The sequence below is a fragment of the Micropterus dolomieu genome, linkage group LG11, assembly GCF_021292245.1.
Source record: "Micropterus dolomieu isolate WLL.071019.BEF.003 ecotype Adirondacks linkage group LG11, ASM2129224v1, whole genome shotgun sequence".
Classification (NCBI taxonomy): domain Eukaryota; kingdom Metazoa; phylum Chordata; class Actinopteri; order Centrarchiformes; family Centrarchidae; genus Micropterus; species Micropterus dolomieu.
Window position 1 is genome coordinate 807,980 of NC_060160.1, and position 26,657 is coordinate 834,636.

Below are 26,657 nucleotides of genomic sequence, written 5' to 3' on the forward strand. Positions count from 1 at the left end.
GTGAGCTCTTGCAAATTGTAGCCTCTTTTTCCTATTTGTAGTGGAGATGAGTGGTACCCGGTGGGGTCTTCTGCTGTTGTAGCCCATCCGCCTCAAGGTTGTGCGTGTTGTGGCTTCACAAATGCTTTGCCGCATACCTCGGTTGTAACGAGTGGTTATTTCAGTCAAAGTTGCTCTTCTATCAGCTTGAATCGGTCGGCCCATTCTCCTCTGACCTCTAGCATCAACAAGGCATTTTCGCCCACAGGACTACCGCATACTGGATGTTTTTCCCTTTTCACACCATTCTTTGTAAACCCTAGAAATGGTTGTGCGTGAAAATCCCAGTAACTGAGCAGATTGTGAAATACTCAGACCGGCCCGTCTGGCACCAACAACCATGCCAAGCTCAAAATTGCTTAAATGACCTTTCTTTCCCATTTTGACATTCAGTTTGGAGTTCAGGAGATTGTCTTGACCAGGACCACACCCCTAAATGCATTGAAGCAACTGCCATGTGATTGGTTGATTAGATAATTGCATTAATGAGAAATTGAACATGTGTTCCTAATAATCCTTTAGGTGAGTGTAGTTTTCCATCTATCCATCAATCAGCTTACCCGTGGTAGGGTTGTGGGGGCAGCAGCTCTAGCAGGGGACCCCAAACCTCCCTTTCCCAAACCACATTAACCAGCTCTGGCTGGCGGATCCAGAGAAGTTAGCAGGCCAGTGTGGAGATACATTCTCTCCAACTAGTCCTGGCTCTTACTCGAGGCCTCCTCCCAGCTGGATGTTCCTGGAACACTTTGCGTTCCGGCTCAGCTCTCTTTTCATCACAATGTGGTTCGGAACAATGGTGCGGAACCATGGCCTCAGATTTAGATGTGCTAATCCAGCCCAACGAAACGCAACCTCTCCCAACTCCGACTACACTTTGTTAGATTCCGAGTTACTCCTGTTCAGGAGGTACTGGTCCAGCATTCCGTTTTAAATCCTCTAAGACCATGGGCATTACCCTATTAGGTTTAACTGGGGACTGTTTATGCTGGTTCTGAAGAGCTTTGACTAGCTTCTAACTGTCTTCCAGACGCCTACCCTGCTTACTTGACTGAATAGCCCTAGAGCCAAATACCACCTCAGCTATGCCCGTTAATGACAGCTCTCTTCTCATTGATCAGTGCACCTGGTATGGTTGCTAGGAAAATACTCCTCACGGATAAGTTAATTTCTCTGGCAAGAGCAACCTATAAGAACCTTTGAGGTTGTTCAACTAACAAAACCTAAAAAATAGAAATAGGTCTAGTGTCTACTACTTTGATTAAAATGATGAAATGAATGAAAATATTTAAAATGCAAAACTTGATTAAAATAGCTGAGCGAGAGAGAGTAAGGGAGGGGAAGGAGTTGTCCTGGCCAGTGAAATCCTTCCTTCGTGGCGGAGCTCTGCTCTGAGTCAGATTCCTTTGAGATTTGCTGAGGAATAACCCAGATCTTTCTCTGAGTTCTCTTTATCAATTCTTCTCAGTAGATGATGTCCTCATGCCAAATCAGCCATCACCCTTTCTGTGACTACCACCAAATGAAGTTTGGCAAAATGTCCCTATTTGATCATTCCATTCCCCTTACTTTACCCCTCTCTCTTGGTGACTCATGGTCATTAGACAACTACATCCAGCTCTATTTCTTAACAATTTCAACATGATTTCTAGCTCTTATTAGGTGCACTCTGTTTTGTTGTGTTTTTGTGTGTTAACCCTGTTTGCTGCTGTGATTTCCGGAGAGCTGGGGGAACAACACCAGTGGATTTATTTCCCACTTTTGACTCATTGGACAATTTGGTGAAGCGCAGGCTCTCAAACGGATACTATGTGTGGAGCAGACACACCCAGACTCCCTTGTTATTTTTCTCAGTGACTTTAACAGGGGAAACTTCACCCAAGAACTCCCCAAATACAGACAGTTTATAAAGTATCTAACCAGACAGGAGAACATTTTGGATCACTGTTACACCACAATAAGCAGTGCCTGTCACGCTGTCCCCCGCACCGCACTGGAACACTCTGTCCACGTCATGGTCCACCTGATTCCTGCATACAGGTGAAAATTAAAGCTCTGTAAACCTGTAGTGAGGACATCTAAGCAGTGGACCAGAGAAGCTGTACAGGACCTTCAGACATGTTTGGACTGCACTGACTGGGATGTGTTCAGGACTGCTACCAACAACCTGGATGAGTTTACTGATGCTGTGACATCCTAAGTCAGTTTTTGTGAGGATGGCTGTGTACCATCAAGGACCAGGGTGAATTATAACAATTACAAACCCTGGTTCACAGCTAGGCTCAGACAGCTAAGGCTGGAAAAGGAGAAGGCATTTAGGAGTTGGGATAGGGCCGGGTGCAGGTCGTTAAAGTACTTGTTTATCAAGGAGGTGCGAGAAACTAAACAAATATACTCAGAGACTATAACACCAGTTCTCTGCAAATGACGCCACTTTCGTCTAGAGGGGGTTCAAACAATTCAAGAACTACAAACCCCAAACCCCAACTCCATCAATGACTGTCGCCTGGCAAGTGAACTGAACCATTTCTACTGCCGCTTTGAGAGACAATCGGACACCATACCCCGAAAGTCCTCCGCTCAGCTCCAGCCCCAGTCCACCATACCCTCCTCCACCTTCTCCCCCCTCTCTCCATCTCAGAGAGGGATGTCAACAGACTATTTAGGAAGCAAACCCCCCGCAAAGCAGCTGGGCCAGACTCTGTCTCCCTATCCACCCTGAAGCACTGTGCTGATCCGCTGTCTCCAGTGTTCACTGATATTTTTAACACCTCACTGGAGACATGTGCCAGCCTGCTTCAAAAACCACAGGACTAAATAACTACAGACCCGTCGCCCTGACATCTGTAGTAATGAAGTCTTTCGAGTGCCTTGTGTCCCACCTTAAATCCATTACAGACCCACTCATGGGTCCCCTGCAGTTTTCCTACAGAGGAGTTTGACGTGGCCCTTCACGTCAAATTCCTGAAGTTTGCAGATGACACCACCCTCATTGGGCTCATCTCAGGTGGGGATGAGTCTGCCTACAGGTGGGAGATCAAACATCTGGTGACCTGGTGCAGCCAGAACAGTCTGGAGCTCAACGCTCTGAAGACAGTGGAGATGGTCGTGGACTTCAGAAAGAGCACAGCCCCACCTTCCCCCATCATCCTGTGTGACTCCCCAGTCACCACTGTGGACTCCTTCCGCTTCCTGGGCACCATCATCTCCCAGGACCTCAAGTGGGAGCTGAACATCACCTCCCTCACCAAGAAGGCCCAGCACATGATATATTTCCTGCGGCAGCTGAAGAAGTTCAGCCTGCCAAAGACAATGATGGTGCACTTCTACACCGCCATCATTGAGTCCATCCTCACCGCCTTAACACCTCCTTCGCTTAACTCCATAAACTCCAAATGTAGCTCCAAACAGCCGTGGGGTTGTTTGCCTGTGTTGTCTAATCACATCAAACTACACTCACATAGCGGTGATTAATCAGATTAGCTGAGTTTATGAGTTTTAAAGTTTAAATAAATTATTTAATTGAGAACTTTTCATTTTTTATTGTAACTTTTGTAGTCATGATACTTTAGATTTGAAAACAAGGTTTCCAAGGATTTAAACGTAATTGGCAGCAGTGGTGGACAGGAACTAAGTATAGGCCTACTTACTCAAGTACTTTACAACTACTGTACAAATTAGAGGTATACCCAACCCTATCTCAGAGGGAGACATTGTACTTTTAACTTGACTATATTTATCTGACAGCTTCAGTTACTTTACAAAGCAAGATTTTTACACACAAAAGTTATGAAGATTTAATAAAATGTGATTTTGTGTTATAAATTAAACTTCCCAACAGTTTATACAGGTCCAGCTAGTACATTTGTTGATTGACAGAAATTTAATTGTGAAGTAATTTTTCACATTTTATGCTTCCAGCTTCACAAATTTGAAGATTAGCTGCTTTTCCTTTTTTTCTTGCTGCTTTTTTCATTATTTTTTGAAAGTTATTAATTACAGTCTGATGCGAAATAGTTCAACTGCAACAACTGCAGCTGACATAAACTGCAGCTGACATGAGTAAGAACAATAAAATATATATAACAGTCACGGGATATTTTTCATTCTGAAAAATTGAGTACTTGTATTTTTAATACTTTAAGCATATTTTCCTGATTACACTCCTTTTAGCTCTGGTGCAACCCATTCAGTAGCACTAAGCTGTAAATAGTCAGATGTGACACAATTCACCAGAAGAATTTCACCAGAAATAAAATATTTGAAACAGACATGTTGACAATGAACCACCTGATGATATAACAGAATATCAGTGAAAATGTACCAACCTGATCTGTGTACCTGACATGTTGGGCTGAAAACAGCATCCAGCAGTTTGTGTTGTCGCTCACTTTCTCTTAAACGAGATATTTCCTCCTCATATTCTGCTATTGTTCTTTCAAACAGGCCAAATATCTCCTCAGCGGCCGTGTCGAGTCGCTGTTTCACCAACGATTTCAGCATTTGGAGTTTTGACATGCAGCTCACAATGTAGAGAAAATGTCCTCAGCAGCTACTTAGTCAGTCAAAACAATCAGAATCAGTTAAAATCAGTTAAAATCAGTTAAAATCAGTTTCTTCGCTTCCAAACAATCACCAAATGCTGCTGTTGCTAGGTTACAGCCTGTCATTCCATTTTCAGTTGGCATCATAGGCAGAGCAGAAGAGGGGTTGCTTATTGGGCTTAAGTTAAACTTTGTTTAATTTCCCCTCAGTCTTTCTGACAGGAGCAGCAAAACAAAGGAGCAAAAGCTCTATTACTGTGGTGGCGGTAATGCATCTCTCTGGTTTGCCAACCGCTAATATCTTTCTAATATCTTGTCTGTGTTGTTTCACTGGCTTGCTAACCAGACAAAGTTTTTTACGCTGAGGGGTAAACCTCACCGGCCATTCACATAGAGAAGCAATCAGACAGTGAACCGCGGAAGAATGTTTCAGGTTTGTTAGTCTGCATTTGTAACACTTCAGTTCTCTAACGTCGTCGTCGAGACTATCTCTCAACCTAAACAAATTCCATAAGTACACCTGCGCCAGTGTGAAATCACTGATTGTTTGATCTCCACCTGAGCTACGAACAAAAAAACAAAACAAAGAAAAGTGTGTGGGTTACAGCAGAGCCCGAGCTAACAGAGAAAGAACATCTTATCTGCTTTAGTTTGGGAGCCTGTCTGTGGGCGGCCTCCTTGGAACTGTTGCTCCAAAACAGTTAGCTGGTTGTGGAGCTGTGTGTCCACCCTCTCTGGAGTATTGCTTGCGGTGTCGTGAGCTGACGCCCATTTGTCTCCAGCTCCTCATCCACAGTCTGTTGCTGGAAGATCACCTGCCTCTGCTCCAGCAAACCCCTGCAAATCCCTAAAGGTAGCTTTAAGTTGAATTCTTTCAATTTAACAATTTAGCATTGCTATTTATTCTGTGACTAAAAAGTGAACGTGTGCTACAGATGCAAAGCCTTGGACGCATTATTAGTCTCATAATGGAAATGAATGAATGAATGAAGACTTCCTATTACACATATTACACACTTAATTTAATAAAATACTTTTACTGTATTTACAGTATTTTCTCTTGTAGTAGTTGTATGTATCTAGACTTGGAAGTTTTTGTAGCTACCTCATGTCTTGTGTAAAGATAACTGTTTAGTGATTTATGTGAACTGCTACTGCAACAATGTCACAACCCTTTGGGGTCAGTACAGTTTCTCTGTCAGCATTTGCTTTTGGGAGTAAAGCAACTTACATTTACTATGCCTGGGCTTCTATTCTTAGATACAAAACTATATTGGACAACAAGAAGAAGGCTGGGAGTGGTGCCAGAAGCTGGGTCTTTTTCTCTTCGATGGAGGACCTCCTGGCTGATGATCCCAGTGTGGATCCGGTCCACATTGTGTCCTCATTTGCTGGAGATCTTTTCCATGTCATTTGATATGTTATATTAAGTAGCACAACAGCACACATCTACATGGATTTCTAAAACACATTGGATATTAATTGTGAGGTTTTTATTTAATCATTCATTGGTCATAATAAACTCTAATATAACCAACCATGTTGTATAAAAAGTAGCAGTTACTTAGTGTTGCTAACAACTTTATATTAAAGATGGCTTTTGTTTCTCTGGTAACTAAGTTTGGTGAACTGGATGTTGGAAGTAGATTTGTTTGCACACAACTCTCATTTACTGCCTTGATCACTCATATTTTAAGACTACCTGGTTTGATCTATTTACTCTTAGGATCTTCATCAGACCCAGATGGCCCAGGACCTTCAACTTTTCATCCTAAGCCATCAGCTGAAGGTGGTAAAAAGGAAAATACATGCCACTGAGCAGAGAAGGCAAATGTCAGAACTAATGCTAATTCAGAAACAAGCAATGGAAGTGGCAACAAAACGAAATTACATCTTGAAACAATGCCTTAACAAAGAGGTTGAGCTGTGGAGTGCATTGAATTGTTTTTTTTCCTGTGGCGTTATCACGGTATGGTGTGATGAGAAAGGTGTTGAGAGGGTATGCTGAGTCTCCAAGCAGATGGTAGTCACTTCTCATTTCATTCTGGAGGTGACCATATAATGGGCTGTTGCGATAGACCCTGGCATCATGCACATACCCTGGCCATGTGCCAGTTTGGCAAGCTCATCCTCTCTGGGCCATTGTATGATTTCCCTTCATCAGTCCACACAGGACCTTGCAAAAGTCTAAAAACACATGATGCAGGGTTCCTTTGGACATGTCAAAGCGGTCTGCAACACCTCTGAAGCTCTCTTGGTTTGCCAGCAACCCAGTGGAGCACAGAAATTTCTTTGGAGTGTCCAAGGTTAAGGTGCTCAAGAAAGGACCAACCTTCTCACAGAGTGTGTACAGAAAAGTATGTGCAGCAAAAGTTTATAGTAGAAGTTTATACACCCTTATGACACTGAACAATCAGCTGACACAAATCTTGCTGTAATGGCTGTTTACACACTAACGCACTGTTACATAATTATGGGAATTAGTAGTTAAGTACTGTAAATGTCTACCATCACAGTATGTTCTCAAATTAACAAACAAAAGTATATTGTTTGACAGGTTTATTTTACATATGAGCAGTGCTTAAAGTTGGGTGTTAAGGGACATTTTCTTGCGTACTGGGACCCAAGCTGCCGGTACTCTCCTCTGCCCTCTCAACATGTCCATGAAGATGTGCCGAGCATTATGATTAATGTAACAAATAAAAAGCCTATACTCTAGAGTATATTAAATTACATGGACCGTCACCTACCCATCTTAAGCAACCCGGGTTAAGGGGTCATGTTCATTTCACGTATTTCTGTGAGATCAGGTTGTATTAAGAGTAGCCTTAAAAGTGATTTTAAGACATATTTTTATTTGACATTGTATGTAGCCTAAATGTTTTTGAGAGTGACATTTTCATGAACTTTTCACAACAGGGTGTTCGAGGCACCACCGTTTCCAGCTCCCCTCTCTTCTCTTCTCTGAAACTCAGATGCCGACCATGGCTGGATCAGGCCGACTGCCATATCTGGTTTTGGTTTATTTACTTTACAGATACACAAAACTTGCATAGTAAAGTTTTCTTCAACATTTTCCTGTGGTGCTGTAAAAAGCCTAAGCAGCCCGCAGCCAGAGGGATACCTGTTCATGCAAAACCAGGTATCCATCTAAAGTTTGGGAGTATTTTAGATGTCGTGGGTCAACGTATTAAGTGATTTCTGCACCACTGCTTTCATGGTAACGTAAAGTTTCACCATGGGTCAGCTAACATTTGGTCATTTTATAATTTCTGTTTATGTAACGGCCAGATAAGTAAGAAAATGGCTTAAACCAGTGTGACGGACTTGTTAGGATCTGTGACTGTTGTTACAGTCTGCTAATCGTTTCAGATATTTTTCTTTGTCCCACACTGATGCAGAAAATACATAATCCAGTGATTATCTTCCTCCAGTTTTAAGTAAAGTACTTAAAAGTTCTGTTGTTATTAATATCATAACACAGCGGTGACGTGGAAATTTGACTCATTTTCAAATATGCCACCGTTATCATTATTCTAATGAGCTTTACCTGTCTCTTTTTCAGGATGATTGAATAGAATATTGAATCATTAGACAAGTTTTTGATATTTTTAATAAATAAATGAATTGTTTTATTAATCAAGTGATAAAAAAATAGAAAACATAATCAAAAAAATAATTGTTAGATGCAGACCTAAATTTGCTGGAGTTACTTTTAGCTGAAAATCCTTACACGCTGTCTGAAAGTGTCAGTTATGACGCACTGAGATGAAAATGCATGTGTGGCCCGCAGACAGACGTGAAAATAAGTCACAGTGTAATTGTGTGTAACTGAGTGAGCTGTTTGCCTTCGTAAATGACCAGATCGACGAGATCTTTCGATGCTCCGCAGGCTTCCTGTAGCTGGCATCGCAGTGGCAACACTGGCAGAGGAAGAACCTTCTGCTCTGCACACAACCTAATTCATAAAAGCTATTTTTGTCATGTAGCCTAGTTGTTATTTGTTCTAAAAAATATTGGAATAAGATCTATGTGGATGACAAAGCATTTTTTCCCCATGCAGTGTCTTTATTAAAAACATTGTCCTTTAATAAAATAAACAGATTTGGTGAAAAGCCTCGGTTAAGTAAGGTTTTACCAAATGCATGCAAAAAGAAAAATATTTTAAATAAGGAATTACGGTTTGCCTGCTTCACCATCCTGTAAACCTTTGTACCTTTCTGTGTTAATGAAATAACTGAACTGCACTAGCTCTGCTTTTGGCGTCTGCATTTGGGTCCCCCTATTTATTTTATTGTGGTAATGATTTTAAAGTACTTTTGGATGCTGTGGAAAATGAACTTTAAGTCACTTATTTTTAACAAGCTATTACGAAATTTAACTAAATTCATAATTTGTGGAAATCGTGCAACAAATATATAAATACATATAAATTGCATCACACATAAAATGTCAGTCTGTTGCAATGCTGTATAAAAATAAGGATTTTCTATATGACATTACTTAAATAGCCTACCCATCATTTTCACTAAAGGCTACACAGACTACTTTTATTTGTAACGTATTGTTCAGTGTATCGTTAGTAGGCTTCTGAAGGAAAGTAGAGATCAGACTGACGTGTTTTCGGACGCCACAAATCTGATTCCCAGATTTCCGACAGTGTTGAAAGCAGCATTAGCTGGTGCAGTGTTGCGGTCAGACAGACAGACAGACAGACATCACGGACACGTCTAACGGGACAGAACCGCTGTGATTCACGCAGACACTCGTTTCTTCCACTTGATAAATTAACGTTAGCATATTTTAACGCGGCGTCGCCGGCATGAACACGGAGGAGACGAACGTGGAGCTGAAGGATGCGGAGACCAAAGATGCTGAGCCGGAGGATGCGGCGGATCCCGCTCAGGCCGCTGCGGATGCTGACGCGACAGAGGCCGATGTGAGCGAAGCTGATCTGGACCAGGAGGAGCAGGAGAAGCTGCCGATGACCGGAGGAGGAGACCGGGATGAGGACGCTCCGTCGGCCGGCGGAGAGGCGGCGGCGGTGGAGAAGAACGGCTCCGTGAAGCTGAAGATCCCCGAGGAGGCGGAGGAGGTGAAATTCACCGGACTGAACAAAGAGGAGCTGCTGAGGGTGGCCGGGACCCCCGGGTGAGGAGCACAGGCCCTGATGCACACAGCTGGCTCTGAGAGGGTGTGGCTCTAAAGCTGCATTTTAAAATCCGAACCCATCCCATATTAACAACACCAAAATATCATGTAGACAAATATCAGACATGCTCCAGGCCTGCATGTATGAATGCATGAATCAGTCCAGAGCCCCAGCCCGTTCTTAAATTGCCTGTGATATAATATAAAGTAAAGAGCCCTGTACAGTGTTGTTTATTACATCCTCCTCCATGTTTCCTCAGCTGGGTGCGGACCCGCTGGGCGCTGCTGGTGGTCTTCTGGCTCGGCTGGTTGGGGATGTTGGGCGGAGCCGTCCTCATCATCCTGCAGGCTCCTCGCTGCAGAGACCTACCCGCCACCAACTGGTGGAACGACGGCCCGCTTTACCAGATCGGAAACATCCAGGCCTTCACTGACAGCCGCAACCTGAAGGGTGAGAACACCCAGCGTTCACATTGCATTCTGGGAGATTACTTTAATAATCGTAAGAGAGTAACAGCAGTTTAAGCCAGAAGCAGACTGTTACACCCCGCAGGTGTATTTTCATCATCAGGTCAACATGTTAATGTGTCCAGTGCTTTGGTTTGGGAATATAAAGGACACTGGAAGGCTCGAGTTTTTATCTGAGTTCAGAGTTTCGTCTCAGTCACAGCCGCCTGTCCTCCTCCTCAGGCCTGGAGCAGAAGATCGGCAGCCTGTCTCAGCTGAAGGTTAAAGGTCTGGTGGTCGGACCGATCCACGTCGCTCCGGCAGACGAAGCCATGAACCTGAGGTTCGAGGAGATTTCCCCCGAAGCTGGAAACCTGGAGCAGTTTAAAAGCCTCGTCCAGGCGGCTCATAAGAAGGGTGAGGACAAATACTCATGCGCTCATATAACAGGAGCAATTACTGATTAAACATGCCAGAGTTTCAAACATTAAGGGTCATTAATTAGATGGGGGTTGATTCTCTCTGATACTTTAAGAATTTTTGATGCACCTTTTCTTTATTTACAGGATTTTTAATGTAAACAAATCACAAAATGTGTACATTTATATATTTGTAGTCTATTAAATGACCTGAGTAATATTATTGTTTTAGTTAATTCAATTCATGAATTCAAAGGCACTTCTTTACTCTTTTGCATTAATGACAACAACAGTGAGCTGCTGAGACAGATCTGAGACAGATATGTCCAGTTCTTCTTGATTTTTAACAAATCTTTTTTATTTAAATCTTTCCATCTTCAACTTACAGTAAACTGAAAAGGCTCAAGCAAAGTACCTCAAACACACAGTATTTTCGAACAGCGCTAAACCATATTTACTTCTTGTCTTCTCACAGATTCTTGTTTAGTTTACATGTTGCATGTTTCTGCAGATATTTTTGTAGTTCTGGATCTGACTCCAAACTACCAGGGAACATCTGGACCCTGGTTCTCCAACATCAGTGTGACCAACGTAGCTGAGAGACTGAAGGTGAATACTCACACTCCCCATGTAGTATTTACAGTACAGCTGGTATGAAAGGGACTGGTGCAAACAGGTAGTTAGTTCTTGTAGTTTGTTAGTTCTTGCAGTGCCAGAAATCAGTCCGTTTTAGAGTCAGAACTGAGATCTGAACGCACAGACACGAAACACAAATCTAATCCTTCAGCATGACTTCTGCTTCTATGGATATACATTCCAGGAAATCCATTGTCTCTGATGTTCATGGAGAAGAAAATGCCATAAATCCACTTAGAAATCAGAGAAAAATCATCATATTTTGAAGTTTTATCCAGTGATAGTTGTCTGGACATCCAGGGGTACACTCTAACAGGAGCTGCTAACAGCTAATTCAGCTACTAATACGAACAATTTGCAAACAAAAAGGATTTAAAAAAGAGGGCTCAAGTTGTAGCACACAGCTAAGTCACTGCGCTGCGTCCTCATGAGAGGTAAGGACAGTTCAAGTTGCACTGTGATAAATGTAGAGGCTCAAGACCATCGAAGTTTCCATATCCTGATGTGACCTGTGTGAGACAGCAGGGGGCGCTGTAGTCTAACAGCTGTCTCTCCCTGTCCTCAGTCTGCTCTGGTGTTCTGGCTGAACGAAGGCGTAGACGGTGTGCAGCTGTCGGGGGTGGAGCGGGTGGCCAGCGTGGTGCCGTCTCTGTGGAGCGACATCCGAGCCATCGTCCAGAACGGGACGGAGGAGCATCCCAACAAGAGGTCAGAACCATTACAGTTACTGGGACCAGGTCCAGCTCGTAGCTCCGGGTCACACCTCAACAAAATAACAAGGCAGCTCCGTGTCTCGCCGAGACAGAAGGAATCAAACAAACCTCCCGAGGTTTCTCTGAACCCAGAAAATAGTGTTTCTCTCTAATGGTAGAAATTGTAATAATTGACTGAGGACCAAGTGTCAAAAAAACTCATTTTGCAAAGTCATTAATCAGAATCAGTATCCTGCATTTACTGATATCTAGAAAAAGGTCAGCTGTTCTCACACCACCAGACAAGAGGTAGACATTTGAATAAAATCTGTATTAGGGATGTTAAATTCTGTTCTTAACAGATTATTCAAGTTGTGCTCTCTTACAAAAGAAATCTTTAAACTGCTTCAGGACAGTTACATCAAGTCCAGTTTAATTTGAACTGAAAAATAAAAATAAAAAATGAAAACACAACTGAAAAATCTTTTTACTCTAAAAATCTGGATTTCATAAAATAAAGGTTCGATGTGTTTCCAGAGTCCTGATCGGCGTCACAGAGCGCTCCTCAGCTGAAGACGTGTCTGAGCTCCTGTCCTCCACCGGCGTCGACCTGCTGATCTCCAGGGTCCTCCGCCCCGTCGCCACCGAGCACGCTCAGTCTGTCCAACTCTTGTATTCGTCCCACAGCCAGACCAAGCTGGCCTGGAGCCTGGGGGGGCGGGCCGAGGGTCACCTGGCGTCGCTGGTGGGCTCGGCTCTGGTCAAACTGCACCAGCTGCTGCTGCTCACGCTGCCCGGGACCCCCGTCTTCAGCTACGGAGACGAGATCGGGCTGATGGACGAGGTGAGGACGCTGTGAAGCCTCAGAAACAGATTTACATGTTAGATTAGTTTATTTAATGTACCTGTGTGTAGAATGTGGGTCATTACAGCATCTTTAAAATAATGTGGGGGAACTGTTCTTGTTAGAAAGATAAACTTGCAGTGATTTCACAACTAGATGGTGCTAAAGAGAAACTTTTCAAATCCTACACAGCAGATTAAAAGAGCAACTTGACCACATCTACACTGATAATAAAAAATATATATATACCTAGTAGATTTCAATGTACAACAGTACATGGCGACCACAATAACCCCCACCCAGGGCCGCATTTACAAACCAGAAGGCCCTCGGACCTCCCCCCTCCTTTATTGATTAAGTAAAATTTATTGAAATTAATGTAAATAATAATGTAAGCAGTGAAGAAAGGACTATTCTTACTTAAGTAAAAGTAGAAATGCCACAGTCTGAAAATACTCAATAATAAGTAAATGTACTTAGATGGACAAACTAAAGTAATAAAGGCCTTTAAATCAAATGAATCAAATGTCATTAAATCACATGTCTACACACTCGAGTCTGTAAGGACAGAGGTAACTAATACTAAAAGTCACAGACTAACGCTAAATTATAAGTAAAGATGTAAATAACACAAAAATTAAATTATATATTCTTCTGGGTGACCAGTGATCAGCAGCCAGATGTTTTATGTCCCCTCATCTAGATTAATGCTGACATTTCATCTTCTTTGCTAAAGGGCACAAAGTCTCCCAGAATGCTTTGGGACTCTGACGAGGAGCTCAACGGGACTCTGCAGGTAAACAGACACATCATGGAGATACTGCACGTTCTTCTTTAGACTGATACTGAGGGAGAAAACTACAGAATAACATGCAAACTGAGTGTACGTGGTAAAAGAAAGGTCAGTACAAGTAAAAGTAACACAGTAAGACTTTCATTACTGGCAGTACCAGCAGTCATTGCAGTAAAAATTGTACTACAGCAGTAGTTCTAACATTAAATGTACTGCTAGTGGTACGACTACTAGTTATGTTTCCTACCAGCAGCAGCATTAATGACAGTAGCAGCAGTTTAAATAGTTCTAGTGTCAGCGCCACCAGTGGTTTGATGTGGTAGAAGTACAAACAGCAGCTGTAGTAGCAGTACTAGTACTAGTGCCAGCAGCAGTGGTAGATGTAGGAGTATGGAGTTAGTAGTGGTGCTAGTAAAGGTAGCAGTAGGAGTACCAGTTGTAGTATTGTGTTGTGAGTATCATTAATCCCCTCTCTCTCTGTGTGCAGGAGGAGAGGGCTGAGCGTCTGTCCTGTCGCAGTTTTTTCCGCACTCTGAGCGAGCTTCGTGGTAAAGAGCGCTCGCTGCTGTTCGGAGACTTCCTCCTCCTCTCTAACTCCTCCTCCTCCCTGGCGTACCTGCGGGTCTGGGATCAGAGCGAGCGCTACCTCGCCGCCTTCAACTGGGCCGGGGAGGCGGCGGTGCTGCAGCTGAGCGATGCCGCGCTGCCTCGGCAGGCTACCGTCGTCCTCAGCACCAACAGCAGCGTCCTGCCTGCAGACAGCAGCGTGGACCTGACCAACCTGCAGCTGGGCCCGGGACAGGCCGCGCTCCTCAGGTTTCCCTACGCTGGATAGAGTTTAGATCTGTTAGAGAACATGATGATTAAAGCCCCATTCAGACAACATTCACATCACGGGGGGAGGCGGGGAATAATACCTTCATGAGCTGGTCAGTAATTACTGGGGTAATGAATGAACCACTTACAGATCTCTGACCAGAGCAGGAGAAAATCAGCCCACCTCCCCCACAGACAGTCTGAGAGGGGCATTATTCATATTATCTGAATAATTAATTAATAAATGTTTAATGGTGTTTTCTCTCACGTCACCAGCTCCTTCACATTTACTGGTTGTGTTCAATATAAATTGTATTATGTGATGACCCCTGCTCTCTCTACACTGTGCATTCTGTGAAAACGAAACTAAAATAAAGAAGCAAAAGCATCTCATGTCTTCTTTATGTGCGAGGTGTTTCCTGCTGCTACAGAAGACCTGATAAGAACTTACAATCACAATCTGAAGACGTCCTGCAGTGCCATCAGCTCAGAGCCACAGAAAACAGCGGGACCCCGGTACACCATAAACTAAAAGTTTTACCTTGGATCAGTTCAGTATTAAAGCAATCCTTAATGTGCAGTAAACAGTCTTTATCTGCTGCTCTGAAAGTGGCCTTAAACCTGAAATGAAGCAGCGATGGTTCCAGTAAGATTCATAAATATGCAGCTCATCGATTGTGAGTCTGTCATCATGTCTGTTTCAGACCTGCTGGAAATAAAGAGAAGCCTCCTGATATGGACGAGATAGAAATGAGTTCAGTTTCAGTTTCAGTCCTGCAGAGAGTGCTCATTAAACCTCAACGAACACTCAAAACTGTGACTTACGTGTTCTAATGAACACCACAGTGTAGAAATACAAGATACCAAAGTATTAGCATCAAAATATATTTAAATTCCCAAAAGGACTCATTATGCAGAATCACTAGATTATAATTGCAGGAGGAGAATGGCTGTGTGATGTGTTATTTTGAGGGGACAGCAGATTTACACTGTCATACAAGCTGTACAAGAGTCGTTTCTTCAGTGTTGTCACATGAAAAGAGAGAATCAAATATTTACAAAAACGTCAGGGGTGTACTCACTTGTGTGAGACACAGTATATAGATGGACTTACAGCAACTCACATACATCAGTACATGGCAGCACGAATAAGCCGAGATGTCTCTAGCAGTCGGTTTGTATCCCGCCTCAGGGTCAGTTCCACGTTGTCACTGAGCTCTGAGCACTGTGGTGTGAGGAGATGTCTGTCTTGAGTCCAGGGGTTGCACAGATCGTCTATACATCAATATATCTCACATTGCCAATACACTTATGTGCCACTGCTGTCATGAGTCACGGCTAAGGAGAAAAGTACTGTATTGTCACATGCACATACCCCCCCCCATCCCTGCATTTAACCCATCCCTCAAGGGAGCAGTGGGCAGCAACTGTACAGCGCCTGAGAACAACTCCAGATCAACGCCAGTGCAGGTTAGTTGCAGGTTAGGAGTGGACAGAGTAGGTCAGGTAATTAAGGCGAGGCTGCGAGTCTGTAAGTGCTACTGAGGTGGAGATTTTTGGCTCAGAGTATGAGGAAAAAGTCATTTTGAGAAAACAGCCTTTAAAGATTTGTATTGTAAAATTCCATAATCAATATTTACATACCTAATAGCTAATTAACTCCTACACAACAAAATATAGTCTATATCTAATCATCTATAAATATATAAAAGCTGATAAGTGAATAAAAACATGTCTAATCAGTCACACAGATACACAGAGAGCCACCGGTAGAACTGTCGTCCTGCATGACACAGTCACAGTTCTCCATGTCTGCTGCATACGTCAGTCAGCTTTATTTATATAGCACATTTAAAAACAACAGGAGTTGACCCAAAGTGCTTTCCAAGAACACAGTACACACAAATACAAGTATGAACAAACAAAAGAACAAAGAGTATACACCACTCTGTATCCAAACATCAGTAAAAGGAATATGGAGTACTCGGTAAAGATACAATTCAAAGAAGCTAAAAGTAAATAAAGAAGAACGTCAGATTAAAATGCATTAAAATAAATAAATACATAAGGGACAGAAGCAGGTAAAAGCCAGGGGGAAAAGGTAGGTCTTTAAATTAGATTTGAAGTTCTCACTGGTGGGGCAGGACTTGATGTTAGATGGAAGACTATTCCAAAGCCCGGGGGCAGAAACAGGAAGGCCCGGTCACCTTTAGTTGTGCGGCGTGAGAAGGGGACTTAGAGCGACCTGTAGGTACTGATATGTAGGCCCCTCATCTCTTGCTGATGTCTTTTTGCTGTTTTAGCTCTGCCTACACTCCTGCGCCTGCATTTCATTCTGGCTGCGGTGACAGCCTCAGCTTTTGAAATCCTGAGCAGGTCTGTTTCCCTCATTGTACAGACACTAATAACTGGGCTCTGAAGCCACACCTCTCCGTAACAGCTAGTTATGTTGTTGTTCTGTGTCTTTCTCCAGCTGTCCAACTCCTGCTCTGTTATTTTTTTCTTGTGCTTGGCATTTTCCTTCAGGGCACAAGCATGACCATATGAGGACAGACCCTCACAGTCTGTCACCAGTCCTGTAAGGAGGTAAGCGCACACACCGATTCCATAGTGGGAAGTGAAGCCTCTTTTTTTGCCAGCTGCCAGACACGCTTCTGTTTATGACTGCATCTGCATCCTCCCTCTGCAACTCGGACACATCTGGGTCAGCATCTGCACAAGCCTGCCTGGCCTGCTCCCTGGTCTTGTGCAGTGACTCCAGGCCTCTCTCAATTTCAGTAAAGTGTATCACTACCTGTTCATGTGGTCAGGTTTTTGTGTTATACTTACTTTAATTTCTATTTATTTATTTTATTTAAGGACAGGGAAGCAGGTCACAAAGCAACACTCTGGCAGGGAGTCAGAGATGCTGACAGTAATAAATCTACCACAATTAATTATATTATCACGGCTCCTGGTGGTAGGGGGATTTATTCCGTAGAGTTATTCAGAATGCTAACTTTTGGTAAGTTTGGGAGAAATCTACAGACGCACAGAGACTGTAGTAAAAGCAACAACTAAATGTGTATTTTGGATGTTTTCTTTCCAGAAGTCTGAAAGAAGACAAGTTAAGGGAGCATAACTCAAAAACAAAGTACTTTTTGCCCCGTTTCTCGCCTTAAAGAGCTGTTGAAGGAAGTAAGAACTGGTGTGTGGCTGGGTGTGGCAGCTAAGCATATTTTCCGGGAGTGTTATGCCGGTTCGCTGCGGCGTATGAAAAGTAGGGATCCTGAAAGGAAATTTGATCCTCCTCTGAGCCAGGAACGTTGGTAGTAACAGAGTCGGAACGATGTGAAATGAGATTGCTATGTGAAATCACACATGGTTGGTGGATTATGCTGCAAACGTTGGTTTAGTATGAACGAATGAACGCAGATCTCTGCATGAAAGCAGCTTGTGTGTCTGGCCGTGGTGCTCCTGTCTCTCTCCAGGCCAAGCCAGACCAATTAGGGAACCACCTGTGATGGCTCAACACACCTGAGAGTCATCCTACAATCAAACTCTACAGTTCATAAACCCCGGCTCCGCACTTACTTCTTCTCCCGATCGTCTCTTCGCCCAAGAGTTTAGAGATTATTTATTGACACTTTGTTTGCTTGTGCTTCAGGTTGTTGGTCTGCAACTGGGTCATTTAAACTACCAGACCCATCAGTTGGGCCAATTAGTGAATTGTAGATCAGAAGTAAAGTTGCATGTCAACATAGATACAAATTTGAATGGTACTTGCTTCCCAACAATCTCAGCTGCTGAGATGGAGCATTGAGTTAATTTCATTGGTTAACATTAAAGTTTTCATCTCCTTTGTTCACACAATTTATACCCAATCTTGCCAGAGAAGGATTCATTGCTTTTAATTTTGGTATCCAGGGGCTCTCATGTCATGCATTGTCTGTCGCTGCATTCATTGTTTGTATTATTTAGCATTCCTCTCCAGAAATGCTCTTTTCACTTCGCACATTTGTTTTCCATGCCTCTCAACGACCGAAGCAGAGCAGTGACGAAATCCCAAATAAACACAGCATGTGAGATAGAGGGACGTTTCTAGGACAGAAAGTCATCCTGTCTGTGGGGAACAAGGCAAAACAGATTCTTCTCTGCTGTGCAGTGCAGCTGCAGCTCGCGTTCATAGCATCACATGACTTCCAGCAGGGCAGACGAAAAGGCTAAACACTGGAGGCTCCCACCAGGTTCCTGCCACACAGACCAGGAACTACAGTGCAGTAAATGTGAGGTTGAAAGTTCAGCCATTTGATTATAAGTTTGTATTTCAGAAGCAGCCATGACAGCCAGCCAAACACAGGATAAGAGTTCAATGCTTCCTTAATATCACTATAAAGTGCCTTTGGTGTCCTCCTCAGAATTACTCAGTCATCATGAACACACTGTCAAATAATTGGATTCTGAGGTTTTATTATAAATGACCAAACATTTACACACATCAGTAAAATTATAATTCTCTAGAGATGATTGGGTGCATGTGTTTTTTGTATGTCCCACGTGCTGCTCTGCTAACTTCAATGAGTGCAATAAGTGGATTAATTATGATATAATTAATAATTATAATGGTCCTCAGCAGTTTCATTCATAAAACAAATCATTTTGATCATTTATCTTTAATTTTTATTATAATATTAAACATTTTGTACGTGTCCCTGAAATTGCTGTCCACCCTGTCACTGTTGGGTAACTGCCTCCTTAAGAAACAGGCCGATGGATTTAGTGACATCATCACCAGCAATTTGTCTGTGTTAAATTAGAGGTTTAAACAACTGCTGGAAGTACATAACATTTCTACACTTCTATTTCTTCATTTTCATCATATTGTTATGATTGTTAGTAGGATGGACATGGTACATTACATGGAGGACTTGTGCTTAGTTTCCCCACATTCTTATAATTTTAAACATATTTAAACAGTTATTACTCACATATATGCTTCATTTTAGTGTAGTGGGAGTTTGTTTGGTGATATTGGTACCAGCAGGCCTGTTGATGATCATGATTTAGTGATATTTTACAAACTTCTATGTAATTAAAACAACAGACTGCAATCTAAACATATAGTCTATATAACAGATTGCAAAGACAGCTGTGCAAATGTAAAAGAACAAAACCTAGGCTGTTTGAAAGAACAATGACAAAGAAAATCCTTCAGTCTGTTAAAATGACCAAGTCAAAACCATTACTAATTAATAATACTAAAAAACGTTAGTGGCATGATGTGTTTTTGACAAAGGTCTGAAGATTTTTTAATTGCAGGGCCATATTGTCGTAAACTCTGTGTTTTTTTTTTTAGACTTATGTAAAACTAGAAAGTTTCTAAAATTCATTCTTTAAAATGCTTAAAGGTTTCCTGTTTGTTTGTCAAATTATGTGTTCTAGTTCACCCATTTAAGCCTTTGTCCACCCTGTCATTTCCATGTTTTATGAAAATAAACATTATTTTCACATAGTATAAAATCTTTGTGGGATTTATTTATGAACAAATGTAGACGAAATAGTATTGTTTGACAGTTTGACCAGATATTTTTGTTGTTATTTAGAAAAAGTGCAAAACTCACAGATGACAGGGTGGACATATTTTGTGTTTTGTTCATACTTTTGTAGGCTTCCAATTGATGTATAAAAAGAGCTGGAGCTTGACCACCATGCATTTCTAACAAACTAAGGTCTACTTAAAAAATGTATATAAAGTTAAATGGAAAATCTCAGCTTTTTCTTTTGGAAATTATGAAGTCTCAAACCCCACACCCCATTTATCTTGGATTCCTTTGGAGCGTTGGTTGCGTGCATACTAAGACATTAACATAAATGCCTAGAAGAGCCAATTAAGCACATAAACAATAGGGGGCAGATGTCATGATGAGGCAGAAAGTATTACAATGTGATATCAGACCAGATCTGCTCCCTAGTAGCTTAACTTTTCATTTCTCAAGGTACACACAAAGTACGCAGGCAGCCGTGGATCTCTGCATGCCTGTGTAGTGTAAAAGACAGTATCATGGACCTTAGCCTAGGATATATAGGATGTAATGTCTATGCAAAATGACTAGCTCCACAATAGATGAATGTATGCATGAAAAATGATCTCACAACAGGCCCAGGTGACTCAAGTGTAACTCTGTAAAGAGAGTTGGCTGTTTGAACATATAGCCAAAGTCTTCAAGTGACAAGGAGTAAGCACCACAAACCCCCTTAAGACCTCTGGTGATACATCCTAATATATTCAGTGCCTTTGAATAATATAAGTGCTTATCAATAATTTTGCCATAAATTTGTTTGCAATGTTCCTTCAGCAGTAGTTTGAAAATGATAAAGCAGGTATATGTGACCTTGAATCACTTGTCTCAGGTGATCTCTGTTCAACTTATTATGAATATTAATAACTGTTATTTACCCAGCAAGTCTTTCAAATTAAATGACAAAATATTTTGCTTGTTCGTGACCTGTAGAATGACAAAATAAGTGTTTTAACATCTGACACCCCAATCTGCAGGACATCAGTCTCCTGTGGCTTCCAAAAATGTTAAGCTGTAACATCTCTATGGTTAAAGTTTGTTTAGGTTCAGGCACAAAAACATTATAGTTAGGTTAAAGGAAACATTGTGATAGTGGTCACAGTAAAAACACATGGTTATGGTTGGAGACAAGTGCTTCCAGTTTTTTGCATTTTGGTTAAAATTCCTGGAACATTCTCAAATCTCAAATCACTATTCTAAAACTTCACACCTACAATAAAAACAATAACTTCTGGGTCCATTACACTCACCCTACCCTGACCTACTGCCCTTTATGTACAGTCTATTATACAGTGTACACAAAGACCCCAAAACCAACCAGTACTCAACAATACTTGGCCCCAGTGTCAGCTAGTTTGGTGCAATTTTATTCAACACAACTTTATGTGCAGTAGGCAATAAATAGATGATGTGATTTACCAAGCTTCAGGGTCAAGCATGTCATCCCAGAGACATGTTGTCCCTGAAGTCTGGATAGCACAGAGAACAGAGATGCTTTGAGTCTTGTGTTTACACAGATTCAGCACGTCACACGAGTCTCCGTTACATTTACTCCCTTTTAGCATTTTATGCTAACCAAACGCGTCCTGAAATGTGATATTTAGTAGATAATAAATATATATATATATATATATATATATATATATATATATATAACATAATGAAGTTACTCTAATGTGTTGCTAACATTGCCGAACCAACTGAGAACATTAAGTCGGCAGCTCTACACAGCTTTCCCTTCCCTGTGAAATTTAAATCTGTTTGGAGTTATTAGAGCACAACCTCCATCCAGTAATAATTTGACTGTGTCTGACTGTCAAGAAAGGTTTGTCCTAACTAGAATCAAACAGCAGGAGTAAAGATTTCATTCTGCATGAAGAGAGATTACCGAAACCCAGACTAACTGAATTCTTTGAGGGCCCGCAGTGCAGCCTTTATCCTCTTGAACCCTGATTTCCCCCTCATATTCAGTTGTGTATTTCTCAACGGTTCTTGTTCTCGTAAATGCTGAGCCTATTGAGCCCACGGAGGCCCTGACAAACATGCTCTCTGGTATGGGGTGGATTAAACAACAGTTAAGTGGGACACAGCAAGAAACCACACGTGGGCCATTACACAACCAGCTCCATCTGAGAGCCATGGTGCATGAAGTCATAGGAGTGCCATAAAAAAAAGAATACATCTGTAAAACAATAAGAAAAATGTTAAAATAGAAAGAGGAATAATTAAAAAATGAAAATATTAAGAGAATAATATAATATAAAAATAAAGATTTTCACCTTTATTTTCACCTTTATTTGTTTATTCCTCTATATTTCCACTATTTTCTTATAGTCATGTTCTCCTTTGACTCCATAATGTCGACCTGCATGGCAGTGAATTTCTCTAGGAGAGCTAAGTTTCAATTAAATCAGTGTTCAGTGAAGTCTGGGGATTATCCACAGCAACCTGGACATTGTTTCTAGAAAGACAAGTTGCTTTTGAGCTTTTCAAAAGCTTTTCAAAGCTTTCAGCACGATTCACAGCCATTGTGCTGTGGTGGAAGGGGAAATGGATGGAAAGATACCCCTAGAGGGAAGTGATAAATGTTTTTATTTTATTTAGAAGATTGTTTAAAAGGTAATTTGGCCATCCAAATAAAACTAATAATGATGAGAACGTATGTCTGCAAGCAGTTACTGAAACATTCCTTATGTATAGCAGAGATGATGAGCACATGAAGGCCGGGGGAGATGGCATGGACTATTACCAATGATTGGCCGTTTGATCCCCAGATCTTCTTGTCCAAAACTCCTTGAGCAAGACACTGAACTGCAAATTGCTCCTGATGGCGGGCCAGCACCCTGCGTGACGGCTCGCTGCCATCGGAGTGGGGGTGTGTGTGAAAAACCTTTGGATAAAAGCGCTATATAAATGAAGCTCAGTGTAAGTTCAGGTCAGATTCTGTAGATGTAAGTATTTTTAAAATGGGATAAGAACTAGTCAGCAGGTACAGGAGGATGCTTTTGTCAGCGTTTGTTTTCAGGCAGAGAGAAAACTCCCAGACACGTTATTCATTGTATCCAGGTTTATATTCAACCTGTTTGGTATTTCTAAAGATGGCCTCTGTTTAGCAGTAAGGCTATGGCTTGGTGGGATGACTGTGAATAATAGATAACATCTTGCAGTAGCAGGGTTAATCATCCTATCCTTTTCTGACTGCCGACCCGAGCTTTTCGTCTGTCATCCATTAGTTGCAAAGTAATGGAAGCTCCTGCTGCTGCTTATTGGGGTTTGGTTGCCAAGTTGGTTCGGCACTAACCCTAACACTCGTTTTAGATTAAAGAGATGTCTTTAAAGTGATCTCAAAAGGAAAACTGTAAATGCTATTATACAGACAAAATTAAATTACTAATTCATCATTTGATGCAGAATGCAGTTATTTATTTGCACATGCAATTAAACTTATTTTATTATAATTTGACTTCAAGCTTTACCAAACATTGTTTACATGCTTGCAGGTTCTGGTTTAGAAGAGTCTCCATAAGACAGTCCTATTAATTAAACATTAAGCTGTCTCACAATGTGAGCATGAAGTGAGAAGTGATGACTGAGACCTTCTTCCCACATCTAGTCTCAGTACATTTCCACTGCAATCCAAACTAGGATATTGTACCTGACATTTTAACACCTTTTCATTTCAACAGCTGCGCATCGTTTCATTATTCAATAACCACCTCAAGAAGCTTTTTAACAGCGCTCTAAAGTCTAGGCTCATGGGAGGTGCAGTTATTTAACAACACTCCTCCTGAGAGAGACCACATCGCATTCCCACTGAGCTTAGAACCGGGTAGGACGCACCGTGGCACGCAGCCTCGCGCTGATCCACTCCGTTTTCTGGTTGCTCTTCTGACCCGCTGAGGTTCGGCTGCTGAGCACACACCTGGAGACGCGCACAGGACGCAGACATGAAGAAAGATGCGAGACCCAACTGGGACAACCCCACGCAGTTTGTGCTGGCGTGTGTGTCATACGCAGTCGGGCTGGGAAACGTGTGGCGGTTTCCGTACCTCTGTCAGATGCACGGTGGAGGTAATTATTATCATTATTAGAGACACCGCTGGATCTGACTAACGAGCATTTTGCATTCACTTTATATAGGCTACTCCACGTTCAGCGTTATCTTATCATACAGTCCGTGTAAATTATTTACAGTAGTATCATTGTTTAAACTTCTCACACAAACTGAGCTTTCAAGGCAAGTTCTACCTTTAACATCTTGCTTAAAAGTAGTCATTAAATAAATAAATCCAAGTTATTCTGATGCAGGGGAACATATTATCTACCTGTTCATTGACTTGTTGCCTGTAATCTGAGTCACGTGGCTGTTTCTGAGGGTACATTTCTAAACGACTGAATGTCTATCAGAATGAGTTACTGTTCATTCAAAGATTAAACTAGCAATAAAATAATTAAACTAGAGTAGAACCAGGAAATAAAACCGTTAATAAGTAAAGAATTATGCAACGTAGGCTACACAGCCTTTCTAAAGGCTTTACACTTACACAAGACTTGACACAATACACAATAGTGAAATAAAAACAATGTTAAAGACCACATAGGAGTGCAGATTAAAGTGTGAAGCCTACATACTGTGGATTCTGAATGGAGCAGGAGTAAAAACAAGAACTATTACACAAATGCATTATTCAGAGGTGGATGTTATGTAAGAATTTCCAAGTAAGAGAGTTTCTTACACCCCAAGGAGGGAAGATTTAATTTATTAAAATACACAAACTTATAATAAAATATTATATTTTGAGCATGTTCCAAATCACACACATGAATAAATGAAAAGTACAAAAGGAGTAGGAGTAACGATTTACGAGTTCTGCTCAGTACACGTACAGCACAGTTGGACCAAAGAGGAAAACACATGCAAACAGGCCTACTCTACTCATTGGTAACAAACATTCTCATAATATGTATAAAGGTTTCTCTGTAAATGATTCCTTGTCTGTGGATCCATAATGATAAAACAGGAAAGCACAATAACAGGGGCATTGCCAGATATTCTCCTGAAACAGTTCCAGAGTAACTCTGACTTGGTTAGATTGGAGAATTGTACGTCTTGTTGGTCCTGTGCACAGGTCACTGAACAATGAGCACACGTCTACTGTAATTACTATCCTGAAATTCCAAGCAGGAACACAGTGGAAACATGTGGCAGCCTGCTATCAAAGTTGGACGGGGACAACTAAATGAACATTATTGGTTCACAAACTCAAATAGCTTTGATAGTGTGCAATTGGTTTGGATTTATGGAGATACTGTTTAATGCCAACAAAATGGCAAACATTTCTAAATGCCGAGGTTTTTAAATTTAACAAAGAAATTATCAAATGTATCTGCAATAGTAAAGTGTGAAATTAAAAGTGTTTAATTATAAAACACAAATAAACAACATTCGCTTCTGAAAGTTGAGGGGGTCGATGTCCAAATAGAGTCAACCCTCAACAGTAGCCTAATGCTATTTTATTTCCACTGAAGGTAAAGAAATATGTACTTTGACACTAAGAGAAAATATATATTTAAACCAAAGCAAATATTCAACCATGATTAATTTATTATTGGACATTTAATTCTCCATTTACGGCAGTGCATCCTGTCTGCAGACCTGGACTCCTTGGATTTGTTTTTTAAAATGCAGACCCTATAATGAAGTATTTATAACTTGGCAAACACATAATACATAAGAGATATTGTGGTTTTGCAGTTGTCAGTGTATGCACCTCTGCTAACCAAAGCCACAAAAAATGTTGTTTGTACTTAATATATGGCTGAATATTGAATCTTGTCATGTACTGAAAGCTGGCCTCGAATGTCTGGTCTGCTTCCAACATGTCCTCATACCTAAAAGACTAAATTGGTCAACTGTAAAGTGTCCCAAAACTACCAGTCCAGCATCAGGCGTACGGGACCTTAATATGTTGCATGAGTCACATTGCCATTTAACACGTGGTAAACATTGTGCGTCGTAGTAGTTTGGATAGGTGTAGGCTACAATAGCATTTGAGTAGGTTAAGGAAAAGATTGCGGTTTGGGTTAAAATAAGTACGTTACGTAAGTCACCTACGAAACGTTATTTAACTTAAAACATGTCAACTTTCACTTTCCTTCACACTGGACTCGAACCTCGCCCTCCTGAATGTAAGTCCTGAGTGTACTTGACTCATCCAACCCCCCCCACCTCCTTACATGGACTTTGTCGCTCTTTAAACTAAATCACCTGACTTCTTCTGCCACTAGAGGTTGTGGCCAATCCCAGGTTTCTGTTTAAGACTGTGGATCAGCTGGTAAACCCAACCCCTCCTTGTGCCTCAGCTGGAAGTAATGATGACTGTGAATTGTTTTTATCTTATTTTACCAATAAGGTGGTGTCAATCAGAGCCTCTATTACCCCCGTGGCCTCTTACTCAGAGGTCCCTCACCAGCAACAACAGAGTTTTAACCAGTTTTATCCCATCGACTTGTCTGAGCTTTTAAAAACAGTATCACAAATGAGAGTGTCCTCCAGCCCACTTGATATAATACCTACAAAATTTTTACTGAAAGTAATGGATTCTGTTGGGCCCCATTTGATCTCTGTTTTCAACAGCTCCCTATCTACTGGTTGTGTCCCTGATTATTTTAAAACGGCTTGCGTGAACCCACTTTTAAAGAAACCTGGTTTAGATCCCTC

At 41.5% G+C, this 26,657-nt stretch overlaps 3 protein-coding genes and 1 long non-coding RNA gene across 5 annotated transcripts in view; 3 read left to right on the top strand and 1 right to left on the bottom strand.

The window, feature by feature from the left end:
- LOC123979651 (gastrula zinc finger protein XlCGF57.1-like) overlaps positions 1-4,660 on the bottom strand; it is a 7,740-nt gene extending 3,080 nt beyond the window's left edge. Inside the window, exon 1 of one of the 2 annotated variants that reach the window (XM_046063676.1) lies at positions 4,365-4,660. In XM_046063676.1, the coding sequence (XP_045919632.1) occupies positions 4,365-4,554 (190 nt within the window). In that variant the 5' untranslated portion in view covers positions 4,555-4,660. The remainder of the gene's footprint in view (positions 1-4,364) is intronic. The other variant, XM_046063675.1, reaches the window with a different exon arrangement.
- On the top strand, positions 4,568-6,401 carry LOC123979652. The gene is made up of 3 exons (XR_006827276.1): positions 4,568-5,433; positions 5,841-6,064; positions 6,307-6,401. It is a non-coding gene; the product is annotated as an uncharacterized LOC123979652 (long non-coding RNA).
- Positions 6,402-9,402: 3,001 nt separating this feature from the next.
- Positions 9,403-14,766, top strand: LOC123979183 (4F2 cell-surface antigen heavy chain-like). Its single transcript, XM_046062970.1, has 8 exons — positions 9,403-9,731; positions 9,992-10,182; positions 10,422-10,595; positions 11,109-11,206; positions 11,799-11,941; positions 12,463-12,769; positions 13,506-13,565; positions 14,050-14,766. The coding sequence occupies exons 1-8, from the start codon at positions 9,403-9,405 to the stop codon at positions 14,395-14,397; spliced, it is 1,650 nt and encodes a 549-aa protein (XP_045918926.1). The 3' UTR covers positions 14,398-14,766.
- A 9,117-nt stretch (positions 14,767-23,883) lies between these two features.
- LOC123979028 (sodium- and chloride-dependent transporter XTRP3-like) overlaps positions 23,884-26,657 on the top strand; it is a 14,729-nt gene continuing 11,955 nt past the window's right edge. The window contains exon 1 of the mRNA XM_046062738.1: positions 23,884-24,007. Within this exon, the coding sequence (XP_045918694.1) occupies positions 23,884-24,007 (124 nt within the window). The remainder of the gene's footprint in view (positions 24,008-26,657) is intronic.

Coding starts and splice junctions, on each gene's coding strand:
- LOC123979183 (XM_046062970.1), top strand. CDS start 9,403: ATGAACACGGAGGAGACGAACGTGGAGCTGAAGGATGCGGAGACCAAA. Junction 10,183..10,421: donor TGACAGCCGCAACCTGAAGG/GTGAGAACACCC, acceptor CCTCCTCCTCAG/GCCTGGAGCAGAAGATCGGC. Junction 12,770..13,505: donor AGATCGGGCTGATGGACGAG/GTGAGGACGCTG, acceptor TCTTTGCTAAAG/GGCACAAAGTCTCCCAGAAT.